The sequence below is a fragment of the Elephas maximus genome, chromosome 3 (assembly GCF_024166365.1).
Source record: "Elephas maximus indicus isolate mEleMax1 chromosome 3, mEleMax1 primary haplotype, whole genome shotgun sequence".
Taxonomy (NCBI): domain Eukaryota; kingdom Metazoa; phylum Chordata; class Mammalia; order Proboscidea; family Elephantidae; genus Elephas; species Elephas maximus.
The window spans coordinates 169,790,331-169,815,428 of NC_064821.1; the positions used below are offsets into that span (position 1 = coordinate 169,790,331).

At 38.8% G+C, this 25,098-nt stretch overlaps 2 protein-coding genes across 8 annotated transcripts in view; one reads left to right on the forward strand and one right to left on the reverse strand.

The window, feature by feature from the left end:
- The window catches only part of CEPT1 (choline/ethanolamine phosphotransferase 1), a 40,401-nt gene extending 15,685 nt beyond the window's left edge, over positions 1 to 24,716 (reverse strand). The window contains exons 1-4 of one of the 3 annotated variants that reach the window (XM_049880095.1): positions 24,581 to 24,716; positions 16,652 to 17,065; positions 9,149 to 9,296; positions 7,467 to 7,608 (exon numbers count right to left, since the gene is read on the reverse strand). In XM_049880095.1, the coding sequence (XP_049736052.1) occupies positions 7,467 to 7,608; positions 9,149 to 9,296; positions 16,652 to 16,990 (629 nt within the window). In that variant the 5' untranslated portion in view covers positions 16,991 to 17,065; positions 24,581 to 24,716. Of the gene's footprint in view, positions 1 to 7,466; positions 7,609 to 9,148; positions 9,297 to 16,651; positions 17,066 to 18,165; positions 18,666 to 24,177; positions 24,271 to 24,580 lie in introns of those variants that run through there. The other 2 variants (XM_049880094.1, XM_049880096.1) reach the window with 2 other exon arrangements.
- The window catches only part of DRAM2 (DNA damage regulated autophagy modulator 2), a 38,373-nt gene continuing 37,635 nt past the window's right edge, over positions 24,361 to 25,098 (forward strand). For 3 of the 5 annotated variants that reach the window (XM_049880103.1, XM_049880104.1, XM_049880106.1), the window contains exon 1: positions 24,361 to 24,455. The gene's annotated coding sequence lies outside the window, so the exon portion shown is untranslated. The remainder of the gene's footprint in view (positions 24,456 to 25,098) is intronic. The other 2 variants (XM_049880105.1, XM_049880107.1) reach the window with 1 other exon arrangement.

The window sequence follows — 25,098 nt, forward strand, 5'->3', positions numbered from 1 at the left end:
ATAAATTTAGACAATTATAGTGAGTATGAAACTACAGGTCTTTGGAGAAAGTACCAGAAGACAGGGTAAGGGTACTCTTACCTTACCCATTGCCGCTGAGTTGATTCCAACTCACAGTGGCTCTATAGGACAGTGTAGAACTGTCCCATATGATTTTCAAGGAGCAGCTGGTGGATTCAAACTGACCTTTTGGTTAGCAGCTGTGGCTCACCGTAGCTCTAAACCACTGTGCCACCAGGGCTCCAGGGTAAGGGTAGAAGGGTGCTAAGAAGCTTGAACTATGTATATTATTCTACTTTAGGAAGGAGTTCCACAAATAATTATGCAAACACGTTGTAAATCCAATTGAAAAATGCTTTCGTTTTGCTCCTAAAACAATATCTATATTACTTCCCAGTATTCTCCACATTCCAAGTTTGTTTTGAAAATTGGATTATTAAAAAAAAAATTAACCTCACACTATTAATTTGTTCCCAAAGTCAACATTACTGCTACTGAATAAATGGATTTACAACTCTGCAATTCACCCTTCAGAAAGAATATGTACTCTGCTACCAAGAGATTCACTGTTTCTATCGTGTACTGAAGCAATGGTAAAATATTAAAAATTTCTTTTTGGAGAGGGGCAGAGGACTTAAATTCAGGAAACTTAATGCAGCTTGTATTGCTAGAATTATCTGTCAGGTTTCCATATGCTCCCCGAACTGCCTGAACTGCGAAATAAACTGAATCTAAGCTCTACTGTTCTTATAAATAAACCATTTCATATTAAAGTGTTAAGAATTCTGGACTATCCAAATGGACTATTCATTTTCTAATAATTATTATGAACTTTAAAAAGTCATAAGGTCAAATTACAATTCTAATCTGAGAGGAAAAAGATTTATTACTTACACTTAATATTATATTAAGGGAATATGTATTAACTTAAAAAGAAACTGAAAAAGGAGTGTTTAAAACATGATTACAGTGACATGAATAGCTGAAATACTGTTTTGAAAGCACGGCATAGAGGAAAACAAAAAACAAATATAAATGAGAAGAGCTTCTAGCATTAATATTTTTTCAAACCAAAATCATTAAAAATCCAAGCAGAAAAACCAGTACTAGATTGCTTATAGATATGCTAAAAAAGTTGAGAATAAGCAGAATCTTTCCTACTTAATAAAAAGGGTCCTTTCAACTTACTTATCTAAGGAAAACTCTGCTTGCTTTATTGTTTTCAAAAATAAACACTAAAAAAATACTATTTAATGGGTGGAAAGGTATGTATTTGTTTTAAAAAAATATTACACAGGGCAAAAACGATTATTAGGCACTGTAAGTAAATGGGAAAGAGAACTCTTTAAAAAAAGATTTGTTTAGTAGGGTGGATTTTTATTGCCCTATTATGTTAGAAAAGTAATTGTTTTCTAATAACCTGTTTGTCTGTGAAATACCACCAGGAAGACTTTTGATTTTTCATTTTTTAATTACTCTGTGCATGACAAAGGTGCTGTCTTTATAGATTTCACGCCATTGTTCACTGGCAGCATGAGTATTCTAGCAGTTACCGTGAAGTTCCAGAACCAAGGTCCCAGGGTTCCTGTGAGAAGCTGGCATATTATAATTATGATCTGGGACTCTGTAACATCGAATCTATGCATAGGGAAACAAACATTTCAAAATAACTTTACTCAGAGATTCTGCTAAAGAGCCCCACAAAAACAGGTAGCAAAAACAGATTCAAATGTAGCATTCTCCTTATAAAGACACTAAAGATTCAATGATACAATTTATACAGTACTATTGATATCCTTATACATACACATGTATTTCAACTCAAGTCAAAATAGAAAAGTTTAAAAAATTAAAACTAACACCAAATAAATGACTTGTAAACCGGAAGTTGGAAACATCAGCACTAAAGACATGCAGTCAACTCTCAATTACCCAGAAGTGAAATAAAACTACTTGGTAGTTAGTGACATAGGTCTCTTAAATACGTGTGCAAGTGGGAAAGAATCTAGTTAAGAGTGACTTTTCTTTGGATATTAGGACAGAAGTCAAATTAGCCATCTCTTTGTCTTGTTCCCTGAAAATCTCTGGTTTAGCATCTTCTCCTTTTCTCTTCCCTTAACTCCATACCAGCATTATAATGCTCTACTAGATTGGATTAGTTTATTAGTGGTAAAACACCCAGTTGAATCACTAGAGAAGTATAACACAGATGGTGACAGAAAAGGGTAGCAGTATATAGAATAGGCTTTAAATAAAAACTACATTACTAATGAAAATTAAGAACAGAGGAATGAGATATAGGAGCCCTGGTGGTGCAGTGGTTAAGCACTGCTAACCAGAAGGTCAGTGGTTCAAACCCACCAGTGGCTCCACAGGAGAAAAGACTAGCGCTCCGCTTCTGTAAAGATTTCAGCCTAGGAAACCCTAAGGGGCAGCTTTATTCTGTCCTACAGGGTTGCTATGAGTGAGAATTGACTCGATGGCACCTAACAACAAAAATAACTTTATGAAAGCCCAAATTGCAATCTGGGTTTTACATTACTACAATAACTGAGAGTTGCTTGTTCTATCAACATTATCTATAACAATGAGACAGAATTAAATGGGCGGAGCTGGGGTTCAAATGAATGCATCACTTCTGAGAGAAAAATACATACAGAAACTAAAAGGAAAATGTCTGGCATTTAATAATTAATGTGATCAATCTTAACCATGTAAAGATATGCAGGTCATATACAGGTATTCGATAGGAAGTTTCCTAAGAGAAAGTGGGTTATACATTAACAGAATCAGTTTTAATTACTAGGAAGTCTTCAAATAAGTATGTTTTTAGGGTTGCTATGAGATGAAACCAACTTGATGGCAATGGGTTTGGTTTTTGGTTCACCTTGGATAAAGAGATGAACTAAATTTGACAGACTACCAATAGAATACATAGCCTATTAACTTTTTTTTAAACTAACTACAGAAAAGAAAAAGTGGGAAGTGATTACAGAAGTTACTTACATAGGAATAAACTTTTGGTGGCAGGGTTTTTAATGAATTTAAATGTAGAATCTTAGAAGCATAAATTAAAAATGAATGGAAGCAAAGACTGATATTCTGCTTGCTGTAATTATACGCAGTAAGTCATGAGAAATAATGTCTGTAAAATCAACAGAATCAGAGACTTCCTCAGAGGAATCTCAGAGATCCCTTACGTAATCCACGGACATGATGGGCTTTGCCGAAGCTAGAAAGTACATAAAAACCCCACACCAAACCTGTCGAGTTGATTCCAACTCATAGCAACCCTATATACATATTTTAGCTTCAAACCCCATTTTCCTCCCCTGTCTTTCATATCAGGCTGGTAAAAATCCTACAGTGCTAAACTGGACCTGGAAGGGTCCCAATAGGTAGTACTTGTCACTGTCAGTCTCTGCTTGTCATCCAGAAGCACTGTTAGGACAGGGGTGTGTTTAGATAAGAACAGATTAATATCCTGTGTGCCAGGCAGCTTTTAGCTGCCATCAGAGCAAAATGCTGGAAGATACAAGTCATAATTTCGGGGAGGATTTCTTTTCTCTTCTCACAAAGCTAGACTTCTACTCTGAATAAAACAGTTTCAAACGTTACTGTGCCTCTTTTTTGTTCAATATATTATAAACAAACTGAACAGCAACTAAAAACAGTTGCATTAAAAAGACTAAGGAGATGAAATAAAAATTTCTTATTTGGCAAACATTCTACATTTTAAGGTTATTAAAAGGCATTAGTGGTTAGGTAGTAGAATTCTCGCCTTCCAGGTGGGAGACCTGGGTTTGATTCTCAGCCAGCGCACCCCATGCACAGCCTGTCTGTCAGCAGAGGCTTGTGTGTTGCTATGATTCTGAACAAGTTTCAGCAGAGCTTCCAAACCAAGATGAACTAGGAAGAAAGGCCTGGCAATTTACATCTGAAAATCAGGCAATGAAAAAAACCCTGCTGTTCACAACAGCCCAATTTGCAGCTGATCACAGGGTGGTGCACGACCAGTCAGCATTGTTATGCATGGGGTTGCCATGAGTTGAGGGCAGACTCGATGGCAGCCAACAACAATAAAAGTGTAACAACTTGAATTTATTTACATATAAAAGAGAAATCCTCGTGAATTTTTTTAGTCATGTGTAAGCATATCAAAATAAAACAATTCAAATAAAAATGTTTTAAAATGAGATTCCAAATGTACCTAAGGCTGCTTTTCCTTTCCTCTAAGAGGTAAGAAAAAGTAAGTGATTTTTTAAAAAATTTCTTTAGTCAAACTACATTTGAAAGTTGAACTTGTTCTTTCCTAATTAAGCAAAATAAAATTTGGACATTCTCCTTCACACATACAAACTTTATTTCAATATTTAACCTATTATACACTTGCCTATTCTATTCGCTCTTGAAAAAGGGCAATTTAAAGACTTCTTTAGGGATATGTACGCAATGTATTATTCTACATGTTTCTGTATACTGGTATTTTGGTAATCATCTCCTTAAATGTAAAGCGTTAGCAGCGTATTTCCATGAATATTGTAGCCTGTTTTTAATTAAAAAAAAAAGTTGTTTTAATGTAATTGAGGTATTTCAGAAAACTTTGCACAATTTTCCCACATCAAAACCAACTCCTTAAAGTACTAATATTTAAATTTAGATGTTAAATTCAAACCAGCCTCAATATTTCTAAAAAAAAAAAAAAAAATTTTTTTTATGCCATTTATCAGTAAGCACTCCAGTCCCAGTGGAAGAGCATCTTCGTGATCTAGTCCTGTCACCCTAGAACGTGTCTGGTCCTACATTTTCAGCAATCTTACTACATAAATAATACTCTCTTTTTTCAGGTATCTACAATCCCTTTTCTGCTGGATTTCTTTTAAATACAAAACCCCTCCTTCCTTTAAGCCTGTGTCCTCTCCTCCAACCTGTACCGTCTCCACTTATTTACTTCCCATTCATAATCTGGCTTCTACCCCACCACTATATAGAAACTACTTGGGATGGCCTTATACTGCCAAATTCAATGTACCCATTTCTGTCCTTATTTTGAGCCCTGGCAGCATTTAGAATTGTTTTTTGAAATTCCTTCCTCTCTTGGCTTTTAGCTCTCATTTTTTTTTTTTTTTTTTACTCTGGCTGTTACTTTCAATAATTTTTACGAGCTTCTTTCTAGGCTTGCTCTCTAAGTTTCTGTTATTCTCACTCTATTTGGATGCCTAAAACCCCTAATGTTCACATCCTAAATAGAACTCTCTCTTCAAATAGGATCCTTTTCCTCTTTCTTTAGTGCCTTTTCTCCACCTTCCATGCAACCACCCAAGCCAGAAAACTGGGAGCATTCCAGCCTCAGCCCTCTCTTTCATTCCCCACATTCAAATATAGGCTATGTCCTATAGTTTTTCCTCATATCTCTCTCCAACCCGTCCCATTCTCTCCAGAAACACTGTCACTATCTAGCTGAGGCTGCCACTCTTCAACTCTTCACCTTAACCACAGTGACACTTGTTCCTGATCTCCCTGCTTCTGTCACAGCTCATTCTAATTCATCCTCTACAATGCTGCCAAATTGACTTTTCTAAAAGGCATTTTTGTCATCTCCTTTGCTTAGGTCCTGTAAAACTTCCCCACAGAATTAGGATAAAACGTTTTTGGCATCACAGAGTATATCTGGATCTTCTCCAGCCTCTTCTCCTGCCACTCCCCTATAGGCATCTTATGAAGCAACCATACGCAACTGTTTGCAGTTCTCCAAATACGTAGCTCATCAATGGAAATACACCATGAGGAAAACTCAAAGACTGGCAAATAGAAAGCTATGATATAAAATCACTCCTAAAAACACTGTCTATTTACTCTTCCCCTACTTCCATGGTTTTGTTCTTTCTCCTTCCTCCAGTTCCCACCCATATGACTGGTGCTGCTTTATTGAAAGGGAAAGAATGAGTTAGGGCTGGATGATGACTAGGCTTTCAAAATAAGGGCTTAGAAGTTAACTGGCAAGATAATAATCAATGAAATATAAACTACGTGAAATTCATGTATCACGAATTTTACTATTTTTGAAAACAGTAACATCATTAAAAATTAAAACTGAATTAGGGCAAATCAAGTGATCTTAGAAGTCTGTTCTTAGAAGTCCATCACATTTTATGGCTTTACCTAGTGTAGAGAAAGATTGTAAAAACATGAATCATTGAGAAAAAACACCTGTGCATATTTTCAATTACTGCTTTTTTTTGGTATCAGAAATCTTCAATATCTTCTGAGTACTGAGATCATTTTATAAACTACTGATGAATGCACAGGCATATAGTTTTCAAATGGGCACTCATGTCCACTGCCGTCTCTAATGCAAGTACCACACTGAGATGTGCCTTAAACATATTCTCTAAATCCTTTTTTGACAGTATTGTAAGACACGCTTCTTAAACAGTTAACATTCAAAGTATTAACTGTTCACTTACTGCTATCAGAACATCTTAAATTCTATTGAAACAAGCTTAGCTAAAGTCAGCTGAACTGAACTTGTAGTGAACAGCTGGATTTCTATGCATTCTGCTTTTTCAAAGCCTAGAAAACTAACTTTACTAAAATTAAAAATCTACTAATGATTCATCTTCAGTGCAGACTAGGTTAAGATGTTCCCCGTCATCTGCCATCAGAGATTTTCATTTTGACATTTCACGACGTAGACAGTGTTTTCTCAAGCCCTTTCTCTTTGAATCCTACACCATTAAAAAAAAAAAAAAAAGAACAACCTAAGCAGTGTAAATAGGATCTGTGATACTAACTTAAATACCAGTTGGTTGATGAATACCATCCTTAACCTTGTTCCGAGACCGGTTTACTAATGAATATTTACGGAAAAGTACCGATCATCAGGTAGGAACTATTCAAAGAAATGAGTCTGTATTTCATTTTGAAAATCTCTGACATTTCACTGGCAAAAATAATCTATATGGTGTTCTCATGTGAACTGAATTATCAAGCGCTTGGTTTTCTTTTTTTTTTTAGATTAATAAATAAAACAATCTGAAAGGAATAAAACCTAGTATATAAAGGCCATGATATTTAAAGACAACAGTTGATCTTTGCTCTTAGAAACGATTTATCTTTCCTGAAAAATGCACTTCTATATGTAAAATAAAGCATGGTATTAGGGCAAATGACAGCAGGGAAAAAAAGATTGAATTTTACTGTCAGAGAGAGAAATAGAGGCGAGCGAGGAGAGGCTACTGTTTTTCAGATTGCTTTAAAAGTATTGGTTGGAAGATTCTGATATTTCCTTTTAAAAGGTATGACAGAAAGGCATATGGCAAAGATTATTAGGCAACAACTATAATAATGAGTTTAAGATTCTTTTATTAATCAAACTAATTTAGTAATTTGATCCACCCCTAATATTCAAATATCTACAAGCAACATCCTCCACATTAGAACGAGCAAACATCATTGTTACTTACATTCCAAACCGCAATGTTCCAGAAACATATGTCTGCCAGTGTGCGCAATAGAACATGAACGTCCCAGCAAAACAACAAAAAAACATCCAGTCAGGATTTGTCCCCAGTTGCACCGCAATGCAAGTTCCAAGAACCACAAAAACTGCAGAAAAAAGATCACAGTGAAACTGAACAATCTGAATACCAAACCTTGACTGAGCTGGAAATGATTTCAGGTAAGACAAAGAAGAAATAGGCTAAGAATGTAAATCTGCTCTCAGTTATCTATGGTAACAGGAAAGTCAGACATAATCCCGACGCTATCTTTTTTCCTCATAATTTAAATCTTCTCTTTCACTAAACCACTTAGTGGAACCAAAGTTCTTGAAAGCAACTAAAATAGTTATTTTTCGGAGTACTTTCCCAATTTAGTGATAGTGGTAATAATGAGCAGTAAGAAGTTAAAAGGCAGAGAGCCTGAAGGCAAGAAGAAAGGCATGGATAATCCATAAAGTGACCTACTTGTTTTAGATTGATAGCTGCTGTTTCTTATGTAGCAGATACCATTATGGGTGACACACAAAAAGACTTCCATAAAAGTTTGAAACTCAAACTATAGTGCAAACATGACCGTCCCTTAAAATAAAAAATAGGATACCTGTCATTCTACAGTCACCTAGTTATATTATAACACCTTTTAAGATACCTTGGAAACCCTGGTGGTGTAGTGGTTAAGTGCTACGGCTGCTAACCAAAGGGTCGGCAGTTCGAATCCGCCAGGCGCTCCTTGGAAACTCTATGGGGCAGTTCTACTCTGTCCTATGGGGTCGCTATGAGTCGGAATCGACTCGACGGCACTGGGTTTGGTTTTTTTTTTTGGTTTAAGATACTAAACTAGCCTTTACTCAGAGCTTAGTTGCTCCCCTTCTACTAAGCAAACTGCTGACTGGATATTGAGACGATGATTTTAACATGCATCTACATTTGTAAATCCGGGTTCAGGAGGTAAAACTAGAGTTTTCACTTCTTTCTCTCTAAATATTTTAAAAGGCATGTCCAATGATAAGAAACCAATTGAAGGACTAAATTAAACATAAGGTGGGAAGTTCCTGTCAGGAAAACTTGTTAGAAATTATCATTTCATTTCTAAATTTCCTTTTTCCCTCTAAAGATATGCAGAAGTATTATTTTAAAAATTTGCCAAATAGTGCAAGTAAAGGCATATCACCTAACCATAGTGACTCATCTGTTGTTAGTACTTTTATGTATTTTTTCCCCAGTGTTTTCTATCCAAACACATTATCAGTTATAAACAAAGTCTTTATAACATAGTTTTAAATGCCTACAATGTAGCCACTTAAACATAAAGACCACAAATTATCTAATTAGTCTCCCACTATTGTACTGGCGTGTACTTTATGATGACAATTATGCCCTAAGACTTTGAAAACAAACACGACAAAACAATATTTAGCATTAAAAATAACTTACACAGAAATGAACTTAATTCCTAAATTTCCTGATAATGCCAATAATGAAAAAATATTAATCAGGTTCAGTCTTTTGAAAATACTAAAATTTAATACAAAATCATTTATTCTGATAACTATAATAACACCACCAACCTCTTATTTAGTCTAACACTGTTTATCACTTTGCTTTCACTACTGTCAGTCATCATTAACATTAAAAAACAACAGTACCTGTTGACAGTGAATCACAACCATGATCGAAAAGTTCTCCCAGAGGAGAGCTACTATTGGTTCTTCTGGCTTGTTTCCCATCTATAGCGTCCAAAGACTGGTAAATGAAAAGGCCACATGCACAAGCAACATATGCCCACAGAGGTGCCTGTGGAAGAAAATAAGAAAAGCAAGAGCATTAAGACATATTAGCTACTACGTTAACATATTTTTACCTGCAGATCATTCTCTAGAGAAGTATGCTGGCTGGAAGTTACACAAGAGAAGATCCAAGAGTTACAAAATGAAGCACTTCTTGAAACAATTAGAATTTCAAGAGAATTAAATTCTCTGTCTTATAGGGTGCTCAAGTAGATGCTGGATAAGTACTTCACAGGGATATTACAAAAATCCCATGAGAGATTAGACTAGGGGATTTCTATAATATTCCTCCAAACATTTAGATTTAAAAGTCGATTAATGAATAATGTAGTATAGTATTTCCCAAATTGTGTCCTTCAGGATGTTTATAGGTATTACATGAAGAAAAAAAAAAAATATTCCAGACTAAAATCATTTGAGAAACAATGGGTTAAGCAATGTTAAACAGCTTTCTCTACTGTAGGACTTCTTCCAGTCCCTAATGCTGCTAAAACATACTGTGACTCTCCAAAAAGGGGGACACAATATGCTGCCATTTCCCAAATTTTTCAGAGCATGGCACATATTTTTATTTACTTTACTGAGTTTTTGGTTGAAGTCTACACAGCAAGTTAGGTTCCCATTTGACAATCTGTGCAAATTGTTCAGTAACACCAGTTACATCTACCACAATGTGTCAACACCCTCTTTAATTGTATTGTTTCTTTCACGTCTAGTGCTCTAACTTCCCTGCCTCCTTATCTTTTCACTTTTGCTTTTGAGTAATCATTGAACTTCTGGTCTCATTCAGATGGTTTTTAAGTAGAGCACCCACACTTTCTGTGCCACTCTTTTCACTAAAAGGTAATCTCAGGGGATAGGCTCCGTTCTAGGTTTAAAGAGTGTCTCAGGGCGATAGTTAGTCTCTGGCAAGTCCTCTGTTCTCCACTGTTTCAGTTTGTCTGTTTTTTTTTTTTTTTTTTTAATAAGAATTGAGTTCTGCTCCATATTTTTTTCCTATTGTTTCCAGGATTGTCTATTGTGACTCTGGTCAGAATGGTCGGCGGCAGTGCCAGGCACCATCTAGTTCTTCCAGTCTCAGGGCAGATAAGGTTGTCACTCATGTATGTAGACTTGTTTCTTCTCTGAGCGTTTGGCTACCTTCTTACCGTTTTGCTCCTCGCAAGTAGGACCTGTAGTTGTGTCTTAGATGGCTGCTTGCAAACTTTTAAGACCTTCGACACTACTCACTTCACTAAGATGCAGATCATGATTTTTGTGAACTATGTTATGCCAACTGACTGAACTGTCTCATGAGACCACGGATAGGATGTATTTTTAAATACACCTCTTCAAAGTTCCATGGAACAACACTTTGGAAAATTATGATCTAGTATACAAAGTGCTTGTTGTTGTTGTTATTAGGTGCCGTTGAGTCGCTTCCGACTCATAGCAACATTTTGCACAACAGAACGAAACACTACCCAGTCCTGCACCATCCTTACAATCGTTGTTACGTTTCAGCTCATTGTTGCAGCCGCTGTTTGTCAGTCCACCTCGTTGAGGGCCTTCCTCTTTTCCGCTGACCCTGTACTCTGCCAAGCATGATGTCCTTCTCCAGAGACTGGTCCCTCCTGACAACATGTCCAAGGTATGTAAGACGCAGTCTTGCCATCCTTGCCTCTAAGGAGCATTCTGGCCGCACTTCTTCTAAGACAGATTTATTCGTTCTTTTGGCAGTCCATGGTATACGCAATATTCTTCGCCAACACCACAATTCAAAGGCGTCAATTGTTCTTCGGTCTTCCTTATTCATTGTCCAGCTTTCACATGCGTATGAGGTGATTGAAAATACCATGGCTTGGGTCAGGCGCACCTTAGTCTTCAGGGTGACATCTTTGCTCTTCAACACTTTGCAGAGGTCCTTTGCAGCAGATTTGCCCAATGCAATGCGTCTTTTGATTTCTTGACTGCTGCTTCCATAGCTGTTAGTTAGTGCTTAGAACATTATTTTTCCAATATTTATGGTCATAATTTCTCTTTTCCTGGCTAGAAATTGAACTGTTGGTACTGACTTTAAATGTTGTACATTAAAAAAGGAGAGCTTTTATCTGGTTTGTTATCTCTAAGAGTGAAGAGGAGAATTTTGAATTACTTTTCAGAGCTTCCCATGCCCAGGCCATGAAAAAAATTTTACAAAAACAGATATGTTACCAGATATCAGTTATCAAGTTAAACTGTATTAAATTCTCAGAGTTGCAAATTAAAACTACTCAGAGCTCCAGATAATATTTAGTATATTCTGCATTGTAAAGGGTTCCTGCAATAGGAATGGGTTTCTCTGCTACAGATGTATTTAGTTCTCAGTTATTAAAAGGCAAGGATCTTCTCTTAAACATTTTCTTAGAGTTCCACAATTTAGGACATTGAGGCTATTAAAAGGACCACAGTATACACCTCTATACTATATGAAAAAGAATGTGGCATCAGGATTGGAGGAAGACTCATTAACAACCTAGGATATGCAGACGGACAACCTTCCTTGCTGCAAGTGAAAAGAACTTGAAGCACTTACTGAAAAAGATTAAAGACTATACAGCCTTCAGTGCGAACTGAACCTCAACCTCAAGAAAACAAAATCATCACAACTGGACCAATAAGCAACATTATAATAAATGGAAAAAAAAGACTGAAATTGTCAAGGATTTCATTTTACCTGGATTCACAATCAATGCCCATGGAAGCAGCAGTCAAGAAATCAAATGACATATTCCATTTGGCAAACTGGCTGCAAAATACCTCTTTTTAAAGTGTTAAAAAAGCAGAGATGTCACATTGAATATGAAGGTGTGCCTGACTCAAGCCCTGGTATTTTCAATTGCCTACATGCATGTGAAAGTTGGACAATGAATAAGGAAGACCAAAAAAGAATTGATGACTTTGAATCATGGTGTTGGCAAAGAATACTGAATACTATGGACTGTCAGAAGAACAAAGAAATCTGTCTTGGAAGAAGTACAGACAGAATGTTCTTCAGAAGCAAGGATGGCAAGACTTTGTCTCACATGCTTTGGACATGTTATCAGGAGAGACCAGTCCCTGGAGAGGGTCATCATGCTTGGTAAGGCAGAGGGTCAGCAAAAAAGAGGAAGACCCTCAATGAGATGGATTGACACAGTGGCTGCAACAATGGGCTTAAGCATAACGACAATTGTGAGGATGGCATAGGACCAGGGCATGTTTTGCTCTGTTGTACATAGGGTCATATGAGTTGGAACCGACTCGATGGCACCTAAGAACGACAGCACCTAACAACAACATACACCTCTTCTAAGCCAGAGTCCCTGGGTGGTAAAAATTGTTAATGTGCTCGGCTACTAAGTGAAAGGAGTCCACCCAGAGGTGCCTTGGAAGAAAGGCCTGGTAATCTACTTTCAGAAACATCAGTCCATGGAGCACATTTCTATTGTGACACAACATGAGGTCACCATGAGTCAGAGTCAACTCAATGGCAATTAGAAGACTGGAAAGCCAGAGTTACAAATCCTGAATGTGCTACCTGGGATTATGTAACCACACTTTATACGGAAGCATATTGATGGGTAATGAATCCTGTGTGACTAAGAACTCCATCTTCTGGACTTTGGATCTACTGCTTCTTGTTCCAGTAACTCTGTGTTGTCTATACAGTAGCCATTAGTCATGTGTGGCTATTTAAATTTAAATTAATTAAAATGAAATAAAATTAAAAATTCAGTTCCTCAGTTGCACTAACCACACATCAAGTGTTCAATAACTAAACGTGGCTATGGCTACCAAATTGGATCATACAGAGAACACTGTCATCATCACGGAAAGCTGTATTGAATAACACTGCTAGAGAAGACAAGGACTTCTTAGAGTCTAAACTTAGGATTCTAATAGGGAAAAGAGTTACTTCAGAACAGAGACAACTTCAATTAACAGTATACACAGAATCTCAGAAAACAGCAAGATAATAATTATATAGTTAAAAAGAGAAAAAAACTTTCTTGTGTTCTTCGGATTTTTCCCTCTTCCTGTGAATCTGTAGAACACTACAATAATATCATATACTTGCTCCTATTTCCATTATTTCACAATTCTCAGATGTGTTTCAAGGAGAAAGCCGTCTAATTCAGAGATAAGTATGGTCTTATTTGGGTTAAGAGCCTAGAAGAGACATTGAATGAATGAATGAACTCATCAGTCAGGAAACCATTACACCATGAGGGGTGAGTGGAAAAGAACTGGCCGAAGCAAATAATCACATCACAATATGACAATTAACTAACTTGCAAGATCTTACAGAGATGTTCTTATGTGAGTTAACTCAGATGAAAGAGTCTAAGAAATGTGGTTTTACTGAGCTTTTGAAACAGAGTTGAGGGGTTTACATACATATAAACATACACGCATGCTGATGCAAGAATGATTTTTTTTCCGCAGGTGAATATACACACCAAAAGCTTATTAAATGTTGTTACGTTTAAGGAAAGTGACTGAGGGTAGGAGTGGGATGGATGGGCAGGCAAAAAGGGGAAGATTCTACTTTTTGTTTTATACCTTTCTGTGAAATTTTCTGTTATTTTTTCCCTTTCTCTTTTAATATCGATAGGAGTTAATTGGGCAGTGGGATGATGGACCAATGTGCCACTTTTTCTTTCCATTTTTTCATTATTAAAAAAATGTAACAAGTTATTTTTTAATAAGTTAAATCAAAAGCATTAAACTGCAATATAAAAACAAACAAAAAATAAATAAGCACTAAGACAAAAAACTCTTAAGATCACATTCCAAAAAGTTACGCTTAAATCTGGTAGAACTCTTACTGGTAACAGGGTCGCTTAGTTTTCGTCTGTTTCAAATAGGTAACAACTTTATCTGTCCTATTTGGCAAAGGTAACTCAAAAGCATATGCCACATATATCAAGCTGCAAGACAAATTCCAAATAATCACCGACTTTATTGAGCATTATATGCTCGGCACTCTGCTAAACACACTACGTGGCTGGTAACCTCAACTTAATCCTCGTAACAGTACTACAAGGTAAGGCTTAAAAAAGACAAGTCAAATGTGACTTAGAGAACTTACCTAAGTTACTCAAGATCACAGAGATGGGAACAGTGTATCCTGGAAGACAGCCACGGCCTACCTCAGTAATTCTGATCTGAGCCTGACAAGGATTTCTGCCATGTAGCTGTAAAGAAATCTAGATGTATCCTTTGTTAGACACTGCCTTCCCTTGCAGAGTACCAAAGAGCAGCTCAGTCATGTTCCACCTTGATTCCTCCCAGCAATAATTCTGAAAAGTTCTCTGTGATCAGGGTAGTTGCCATTCTGGAAGTCTCCCCCGCAAAAAATTAATTCTAGTAATTCCAAAACGGTTCAGGACAGAGGCTGAGGAAAAGTATTATAGGGAACACGGTGCCTGGTATACTCTGGGTGCTCAATAAATGACTCTCAGTGGCTGAGCTACCTTTGAACCTGCTCTTACTCCCCGATCCCCATCCTGGAACTGGCTTAGGACCACTGGAGGGCTTCCACTGGAACCAACGAATCTCCCTGCTGTTCTATATCTCTAAGGACATGTGAGATCCAGACCAAACTCTTCTACCAGGGGCTTACATAAGCGCCAGGTGAAACAGCTCAAAGGGCAGGTAATAAAGGATCCCAGACATACATAAGCAATCATATTGTTTTTTGTTTAAGTTTCCTGATCAATATAAAGCAAGATAGTTAAGAAAGTGAAGGAAAACCAGAAATATATCCATACAAATTGTATGGACTGAATTTGTATAGTAAATGAGAAATTGTATTCAACAGTGGGGGGAAATGAGGACCTGAAAGACAAAAATAACATATTTTATAGGTAACTGCAACTGTCGATAGCCATTCACTTCAAGAGATATATGTGGATATGAACTGATGAAAACAGAAAGGCACAGAGGGTTGGATGGTGGTAATTTTATATCTCAAAGGACAAATCATCTGAACACACTATTTTTTTTTTTTTAATTACTTCAAGTTAAAAACAAAACAAGGAATCACGTGGCCATTCTAATTCCACATGGTTCAAAGAATTACTTTCAACAACCTTAGTCGAGGGTCGCCTTCTGTAGTCTTGGACCATTCTGAGTGATACAGGCACAACAAATGTATCTAATTCTCTTTCATTACCTAACTACTTTAGTTCATTTTTTAACAAGGAAAGTTTAAAACAAGAGATAAACATCGATTTACCCATTCTGATCAAGGGTTAGTTTTGTTTTTGGTTTTAAGTAATGGGTATAGATAATAACAGAAGTCCTTGGGTGGTGCAAACAGTTAAGTGCTCAGCTACTAACTGAAAGGTTGGTGGTTCAAATTGACCCAGAAGCACCTTGGATGAAAGCCCTGGTGATTTAATTCCAAAAGGTCACAGCCACTGAAAACCCTATGGAGCACAGTTTTACTCTGCAACACATGGGATTGCCATGAGTTGAAATCAACTCAATGGCAACTGGTTTTGCTTAGTTCTGGTTTATATATAGTAAAAGTAGTAGAGAGGCTTGGATTTGAGAAGGCTTAGGGAAAGAGTCTTCATAAGCAATAGCGTGCTTCCTTTCTTAATGTCAGACAAAGCAGGATGTGGAACAAGAAATACATTATATTGACTTTTTCTTATACTATCTTTGCTTTGCTAAAATAATATGAGATACAGCTGAGGTCTATCTGTTACACATGTTTACGGCAAGAGCAAAGGGATATTCTACAATTCTCAACAGAATGAAGGGGACAACACTTGATAAAATTGATTTACAGCCATCTCAAATGCCAGAGACTTTTCTCATTTTAAACTTTGCTAAGAATTTATTCAGCCATTTCAAAAAATGGGATAAATCTTTTATATAAAGAAATCAGATTTTCTGATTTTAAAAGCAACAGTTAAATCCCTGATAACATTAATTTACCTACTAGGATGAGAGCCCACCCTCTGCTTCTGGTTTCTAATAATGGATAAAGTAGGATAAGGTTGGTTGCAGTTATGAGGAGCAGTACATGCTTTATCAACAGTGGATGTGAAACCAAAAAGCCAAACCAAATCCGTTGCTGAGTCAATTCTGACTCATAGTGACCCCATAGGCTACAGCAGAACTGCCCCATAGGGTTTCAAAGAAACGCCTGATAGATTCAAATCGCTGACCTTTTGGCTAGCAGCTGAGCTCTTAACCACTGTACTACCAGGGCTCTAGGATATTTTTAAATAGTTGATAACAGATGTCATATTATCTTCTCTTTAGCTAAAATGACCCGTAATCCCAACTAAACCGTTTTGGCATTTAACAAATGTTGATACGTATTGTTAAGAAATCTGTTCTTACCTGTTCTGTAGCTGTAGGGCAGTAGTAGACTAATAAAACAGTTGTACAGATGTTTATTGACAGTCCAATGATGGTGATGAGATTTGGGGCAATCCAGGAAGGAACTCTACCAACTAGCCATTCCCAATATCCTTGCATTAAGGGTTCAAGCAGAGACCGTCCGGCACTCTGATATCTGTGTTCCTCTAGCCGTTTTAGCTGGTGTCTTGACAATGGTGGTGTAGGTAACTGAAACAATTTATTTAATACGCATCCTGTAGTACTCATATGCCCGAAGCCCACAGGAGACTCTGGGTGAAAATCTCCACATCGTTTCCTTGTTGACCGATGCCCACTCATGGGTCTTGGTTTTCTTTTATCTCAAGACAATAATTTGTCTTAAGTTTTATAACTTTTTTTATAGCTGGTCTTTACCTGTAAAAATAAAAAATAAAATACATTTGTCAACCAGAATTTACATTTTATATAATTACCAGTGCATTAAAAACAAAAACAACAACAAAAATCTTCAAACTGCTAATAGGCTTATGTATGTTAACTAGAGATCAGAAAACCAGGGACCTGTTTTTGGGTCTAGTTCTATTGATGGTGTGAGCCAAAAAAGTCATATAACCTCACCTTTTTTTTTTTTAAGTAGTATTCCAAGTGAGGATAAACAACAACACAAAACATTAACTTTAAGAGGACAGTATATATGTATTAGCAGAGTGGGCTGATGAGCTGAAGAAGTAGTAAGAAAAAACTATAAGTTGGTTAAGGGATGATTGTTGGTAAAGGACCTTGAATTTAATCCCTTAAGTACTTGCACTTTAGAAAACATTAATGACACCATAATTACTATAGGTTATCAAGCAGCATAAGAAAATGACAATATTTCAAGATTAATAGGGTATTTGCATGTATTCATCAGATGAATGGAGAAAGTAGCCAAAGGACTTAACTAGTATGGAGATCTCAGTGGTTTGCAAGTGGTGAGGACCTAAAGTAGGGTAGTAACAATGGAAATAAGAAAGTCAAATCTGTAAGTAATTTCTACTTTAGAAGGAAGAATTAGCAGGAAGGGCTTACGGATTAAATATTAGGGGTAAAGGAGAAGAAAAAAGGAGTCAACAGGTAGACACCAGTGGTACTGTCAAGATAAAGTTGGAGAAAAATCAATCTGTTATTCTGGTGACTTTGAAGTAGGGTGAGGGGATCTGGAGATGAGGGTAAGATGGAAGACATACAAGGGCTTTTTAAGCAGAGATGTTTTAAACGAAAACAAAAGACTGTGCAATGCCAGGGACTGCTCAGGTGAACCCTGCTTGCTGTACCAATTGTGCAAACCAGTCCAGTGAGACTAAGATCACCCGCCTCTGATACCAAATTGTGTGGTAGATAACAAATCCCACTCCACATGCCAGCTGCATCCTACAGAAATCTCAGCTTCCCTTCCCTGTTCAGTGCAGACCCCAGCTGCCCTCACAGCTCTCTCTCTCTCATCCCCAGCTACCCAAGGCGAGGTCAGTAGGTACCAGGTGCAAGCTTGGGAGTCCACATGATTTCCTCCACTTCAGGCCTGTTGGCCCCAAATTTGGGGTTTTCCTCTACCTCCTGAGGGTACTGGCTGCTGACCTGGGAGTCCACATAACTCCTTCCACTTCAGACCAGCCAGCTCTCCCTTCTTCCTTGGGTCTGATAATTTGCTGAAAGGACTCACAGAGCTCAATGGGAAACACCATACCTGTGACAAGAGCTTTAATATAACAAAAAAGTATACAAAAGATGAAACATACAGGGTGAGGTTGTGGAGGGGTCCCAGAGCAGAGTTTTCATGTCCCCAAAGGGGACATGTTACCCTCTCCTGTGTACCAGAAAGCTTCATCTAAGCCTCCGGACTCAGGGCTCTTACTGGCCTCACCACATGGCCATGATAAATACATCATGCCTCATGATGCTTAGTAGTCAGCATCAGGCCCCCAGGTAGTCCCCTCATGATCTGGTCAGCTACCATTCATTAGCCTCAGGTACTGGTACTGCTGGAAAGAACCAAGACATAAGGCCAAAAATTGCTTTCAGCAAGATGATTCTCTACTTGGCACTGGAGTCTGTGTATGATATGACAATTCCAGGTCATCAATTTAGAAGCTAAAGATTAGAAAGTAGAAGAGTTCTTGAAGGGATTAAATATAGAAAAAGAAAAAAGAATCTTCTGGGAAATCCATAGCTAGTGGCTAAGAGGAAGAAGAGAAACCCTAAGAGGATTTGGGGGAGGGGGGATGGGGAAGGAAAGAAAGAAAAAAGATGAAATAATTTTAGAAGAACTAAAAGGGTAGTGGCATTGAATGAAGAGAGGTATTCTTTGATTGTCTGGTCATAATGCTTCTATTCAGAAAGCAATATAAAGTTCCCAGGAACACAGTACTATGGGACCACAGAATGTGATACAGGGTCTAGGGCATCTCAACAATGGACCTAGTATCACCATGCCCAGGATTTATAATACTTCTTCCCTCTCCTCATAAATATCAAATTCCAAAATTTCAGAATCATTAACAGTTTAAAGTGGTATCCAAATTCTCTGCCAGATCATGTATTTCAATACTTGATTCAGAAAATAGCCATTGTCAACTTGCTTAAATATTCAAAAATCTCAAACAACAAAAAATCATGAGTGCCACAATTTAACCAACTGAAGTGCTCTGAAATAAAAATATTAAAATAATTTTCAAACCAAGAGGGCAAATCAACACTCATTTCTTACTATTTCAAAGAATTTCCTCCACACACCCAACTGTAACAAAAAGCTATTGATTAAAACTCTTTTTAAACGATATCTGTTATTCTTGTGGTTAGCTGCTGTCAAGTTGGGCCCCACTCATGGAGACCCCATGAACAAGGGAATAAGACGCTGCCCAGTTCTGTGCCATGACATGACCAGTTACAGATTGGTCTATGCTGATGCACACGGGTTTTCACTGGCTGATTTTCAGAAGCAGATCCTCAAACCTCTCTTCCTAGTCCATCCTAGTCTGGAAGAGCCATTGAAATCTGTTCAACGTCACAGCAATATGCAAGCCTCCACTGGCAGATGGGTGGTGGTGGTGCACGAAGAGCACAGGCTGGGAACTAAACCCAGGTCTCCGTATGGAAGGCTAGAATTCTACCACTGATCCACCACTGCCCTCTAACTATGTTTATGTAACATTGAACAACTGGCAACCTTCTTGCTTTAGATGACACACCAATAATCACCAAAACACTTTGTTTTATAGTAGCCAAACTTTCTATAGTCAAAACAGGTAACGTATTTTCATATTGGTGAGCTATAATTGGCTCTTATGGAATTCCACTGGAAACAGTAATAAAAAGTTCGGTCAACCCAATTTGTATTTTATTACTGCAGTGTTCCATTCTTCTACTGTTTTTTTTTTTTTTTTTTTTAAAGGTGATATATTGAGGGTGTCGGCCTGTTCCTGGCACTAAACAGCTACAAGGAACTGATCCTAGTGGTTTTAAGTTTGAACATTTGGCAGGACTATTTGATAAACTGATACTTTCCTTCTGAGTTTTTCCCCCCTTCGACCTCGATTTTTTTTCTTCTATTTTTCTTTTAGAAAAACCTACATTTTGACAAACCTTTCAAGGTCTAGACATTATATAATTTATATATGAAAAGGGCCTATGAGCTTTTTGAAGGTTTTCTTTGCCAACATTTCAATTTGGCAACATTGTCTCTGTGAAACTATTAGCAACAACATTGCAAATAAAAATTCAGATGGGGTAAGCCCTGACATACAGATGATTACTCTGCTTTCCACACATACAGAGAGCCACAGAGGTTGCTGTCACTACCACAGGTCCAAATCCAATCTTCCTTCTTCCCCATCACACCTGAGATCCAGAGGTTATTGCTATGAAAACCACTTCAGGAAGAAGAAAAAAGAGCTTCTGAAATTCAGCAGGTAAAAAGCAAGCATATCTCAAGGGAGCTGCAATAGGAGGATCAGAACTACATGTAGTGAAGGGAAAAAAGAATGTGGGGCATGAAAATGGAAAGGAGGTACAAATATCATAAAGATTATTTTATCTGGCGTCAGGCCTATTCTCTAAAGGTAAGGAGAGAACATCCCTTTCTTACCGCACTACAAGAAACTAAAAAAAAAAAAAAAAAATTTATGTAAGAAATTAAAATTATTGCTGGCTAGCTTAGGAATCTAGCCACCAGTCATTTACAGTTTTTATGGGAAAATGGATTCCAAACTCCAAAACCATTCAACCAACATCTGAGTGCAGTGAACAAGAACAGACATGGTCGCAGCTCTCACGTCTGCTGGGAAAACAATCAAACACAGGTAAACAAGCGAATAACATTACACACTGTGACAGGTGCTGTTAAGAAAACAAAGTGCCAAACCAGAAAGCAGTTGGAGGTACATATTTTAAATAGGGTGGATGAAGTCTCTGAAGAGATGGCATTTATACCAAAACCAGTAGAAAAGAAGGAGATAGCCGTTCCAAGAGCACGAGGAAGAAAATTTCAAGAAAAGGGAACAGGCCCTGAGGCAAGAAAGAGCTTTTCTTGTTCAGGTACTTCAGAGATCATGATGGCTGGACAGTAGTAAACCAGATGAACAGTGGGGTAGAATGAGGTTTGAAGAGCCAGACAATACAGAGGTTTATTAGGCCATGGCATGGGGTTGAGATTTTATTTTGAATGTAAAGGGAAGCCACCTATGAGCCTATAAAGAAACCTATAATTTTGCAGCACAAGCTATTTGTTAATTAAGGGTATGTTTCTATAAATCACAATAGTAAAAGTGAGTATTTTAAACTATAAAAAATTCCCATCTATGATTCAGTTTACTATAATACTGATCACAGTCCTTTAGGTGAACTTTTTTTGTTTGATAATTTTTCTTTGGGGGGGAGTGGGTGTTCCCCACAGTGGTCTATAAACTCCACGAGGTCAGAGGCCATGGCTATCTTGCTAACATTCTATTTTCCAGGATCTTTTATCACACCTAGCACTCAGCACTTAGTAGGTAATCAATATTTATGTAGTGAGCAATGAACAAATATGATCCACCTAGTATTTAATGAATAACTAGTTGTTCTAGACCCTGAGGAAACAGAAAGATTAAAATATGCCATCCATACCCTCAAGAGCCTCAAAAAGGGAAGGGGGCAGTATTGTAAACAGCTAAGTTATAACACGCTGTGAATAAACTTGTGGGAGTCCAAGTAGAACACATATGGTCTGATGAAGAATTTTCTTTGTGCAGGCATGAATATTTATCTGAAAAGTCCAACAAAGGTCCAAAAATATAATCAAAGATATTACCTTTATGAAAATTACGCATAACTTGGGGACCTTAAAACACACCTAAGCTTACAGAAGCTGAGGATAATGGCATGCTGCCTATGTTATTTCTGTGTAGATTTCAGGATTGGGGAACATGGGACAAGTATCCCACTTTAAAAAAAAAAAAAAAACTTCAACAGCTGAGCGGAGCCTAAGATAAGCACACACAGTATCTAACTTGTGAGAAATTCCGAACACCCAATGTCTCCTACCCACCCCATGTCTCTGGATGCCAAGTTTTGAGCTATACAGAATTGGCAGTATGCTCACAGATCTCCCCAATCTTTGTGGCAGCACCGAAGGAAAATACTAATGGCCAACACTATCAGGGAGGCAGAGCAAACAATAAAGAGCAAGTGAAAAAGATAGAAAAAGGAAACAGGCTCACAGGACTAAGTTCAGCATTATTCAACAAGTGATACACAGAGCAAGTTTACAAAAACAAAAGCCTTTTCAGCATACTTGGAAGCAAAAACTGTAATACAACTTAGATTTACTATACTGCTCAAGTGAAATCTTGCATTCCTTAAAAAAGGAAATAAAACAACGGCCTCAAAGGCACAGGAAAAAGTGTGGCATTTCATAGCTTATTTTCCTGTGCCCTTAAAAAAGACAGGACAGCATGACCCTCAAAAAGAACATCACCAATACCTTTATCCAGCTTGGAAGGACAAATCACTGCTGCCCGGGGAACAAAGAAACTGACAATGCAATAAAACGTAATTGGGGTTATTAAAAAAAGTTTGAGGTAATATTCTAAATATTTAATATTTAGAATGTAAATTTTTAAAGAGACTGGGGGTGAGACATGAAGGAGAATGAGTTTATGAAACCATAGTTGTAAATACTCAGTAATAATCTATCAGCTGGACAACAAATAAAGAAGCCTTTGTCGAAAGAATGGACAGGATAATACTAGAGGCAGATTTATCCAATTTACTTCTTAAGTGGAAAGGCTGTAAAGACAAGATATAAACAAGTGGATACGACAATTTTTTTTTCTCAGCACAGAAGAAACATGCAACAAAATGCTTTTAGAACTTCAAACTCTGGAACTTTATGTGACCGCCAATGGTTCTAAATTAGTAATGCTTTAAATACCCTGTAGTGGTTAAGAGCTACAGCTGGTAACCAAAAGGTCGGCAGTTCCAATCCACCAGGCGCTCCTTGGAAACTCTATGGGGCAGTTCTACTCTGTCCTATAGGATCGCTATGAGTGGGAATCGACTGGACCGTAATGGGTTTAGCTTTTTTTTTTAAGCTCCCTTAGAGTTACCACAGTCTAACTTGTCTTGTAAGTTCATCAATTCCTTACACACTTACTGAACTCACTCCTACTAGTTTGAGAGTAAGAAGTGAATCTATATTCTTTGATCCCGTACAAGAGAAGACACAAATGTTTGTTAAAATACAATTATGAACTTACTAAACATGGATTTATTGACCAACTAAGAGACTTTAAGCCATATTATACAGTACATTCAATACTAATGATGCAAAATGGTAAAATGCCACAAAAACGCTGAGCACCGAATTGCAAAAAAACAAGTTAAACACGTTTGCTAAGTGGAAAAATTCCATTCATCCAGTGCTCCCGGGAACACCACCAAATAGTAACAACTTTCGTGTTCTTTCTCCTTCCAAGAATACTGCTGAAATAAACCTAAGCTGGCAATTTCAGAGCCTGTCAATATAAGCGAAAATTTGTAGAAAAGTTGCTGACCAAGGAGCGTGGCCCAGACGCGAAATACCAGCACCACACTCCAAAGAGAAGGCAACCCCAGCAAAGTGTGCAAGGCGGTTTGTGGACTTGGCAGCACCGGGGCAGGAGGGTGTGGACCTGACAGGCAAGGTCGGTTCCGCGATGGCAGCGCCCCCAGCCCTCGGCCCGCCCAGGCTGTCTCCACCTCCACCCCCCGGCTCCCATACATCAGCCTCCGGGGGCCCGCGCAGACGCTTCGCCACATCAATCGCTCTATATGATACCAGAGGGCAGACTACGCGCGCGAGGCCACCCTGCGCCGGCGAGAAGGGCGGCGTTCGTTTCGCGGGAGTACACAGCTACGTACCAATGCCCACCCCAGAGCATCCAGCCCTCTCTCCACCCTTCCTGGGAGTTGTGCTCCTCAGAACGTCCTTCACACCCCCGCAGTTTTCCCAGTACGGAGCCCCCCATCCTTACCCTGACCCCGAAAGGCACACCCCTAGAAATAAGAACCTCCGGCTCCAGCCGACTGGGTGACTGCGATCCGCGGCAGCACGCTCACGACACTTTCGCGGTTGCCGTAAAGGGAGACAGGATCAGAACGAGCTGCAGCGCGAGCGCGCACCTCCGGGCAGTGAGCGCGCCCCGGGGCTGGCCTGGCTGCTCGGGAGCGCGCTCCAGGGCTCCGCCCCTTCTCCATCCTGCGGGCAGGCTCGGGAGTCCGCTGCCGGCACTGGCTGGGTTATCCGGGCAAGGTAGGCCGAAAGAGGCGTAAGGGGGTGCGTCAGAGGATGGAATCTGGTGGGTAGGGGAAGTGGGCGCAGACCGGAGCCCCCCATCTCCGTGGCGGTCGCGCGAGTCGCGTGCGGGCTAACTCTACCTCCAGAGGCGACACCGCGAGGCCCCGGAGAGGGGCCAGGTGGTCGGGCGTGGGGGGCCGGGAGAGAGGCGGCGGTGTAGGCTGGTCTCTGGTCTTGTGCACCCCTTCGCGAGCCTCCCTTTCCCTCCTCCTTTCTCCATAAGTCCCAAGCCCAGCCATGCTCCGCCTCCCGCATTTTATCTCCGCCCCAGGCAAAGTGGAGCCTAGGTCCTCGCCCGGGTGCTTCCCGCCTCCGGAAAAAGGCAGTGGTCTAAATAAATCCTCTGTATTTGTTTAAATCGGCAACTAGCCTTTATCTCGTTTCCCAGAACCTTTGCCCCAGTCTCATAAAAACTGGGACTGAGGTCACGTTCCTATTGTCGCACCGGGACACAGATTGCATGAGGCGTGGGGTGTCTGAAATTGAGATCCTTGGTGACCTTGTGTTTACACGGAGCTCAGTCTAATGCATGCAGTTCTGTCGCCGTGGTTGGGCCTCATACAGAAAGCCCTGGGTTTCCTCAAAACCGTGCTTTACA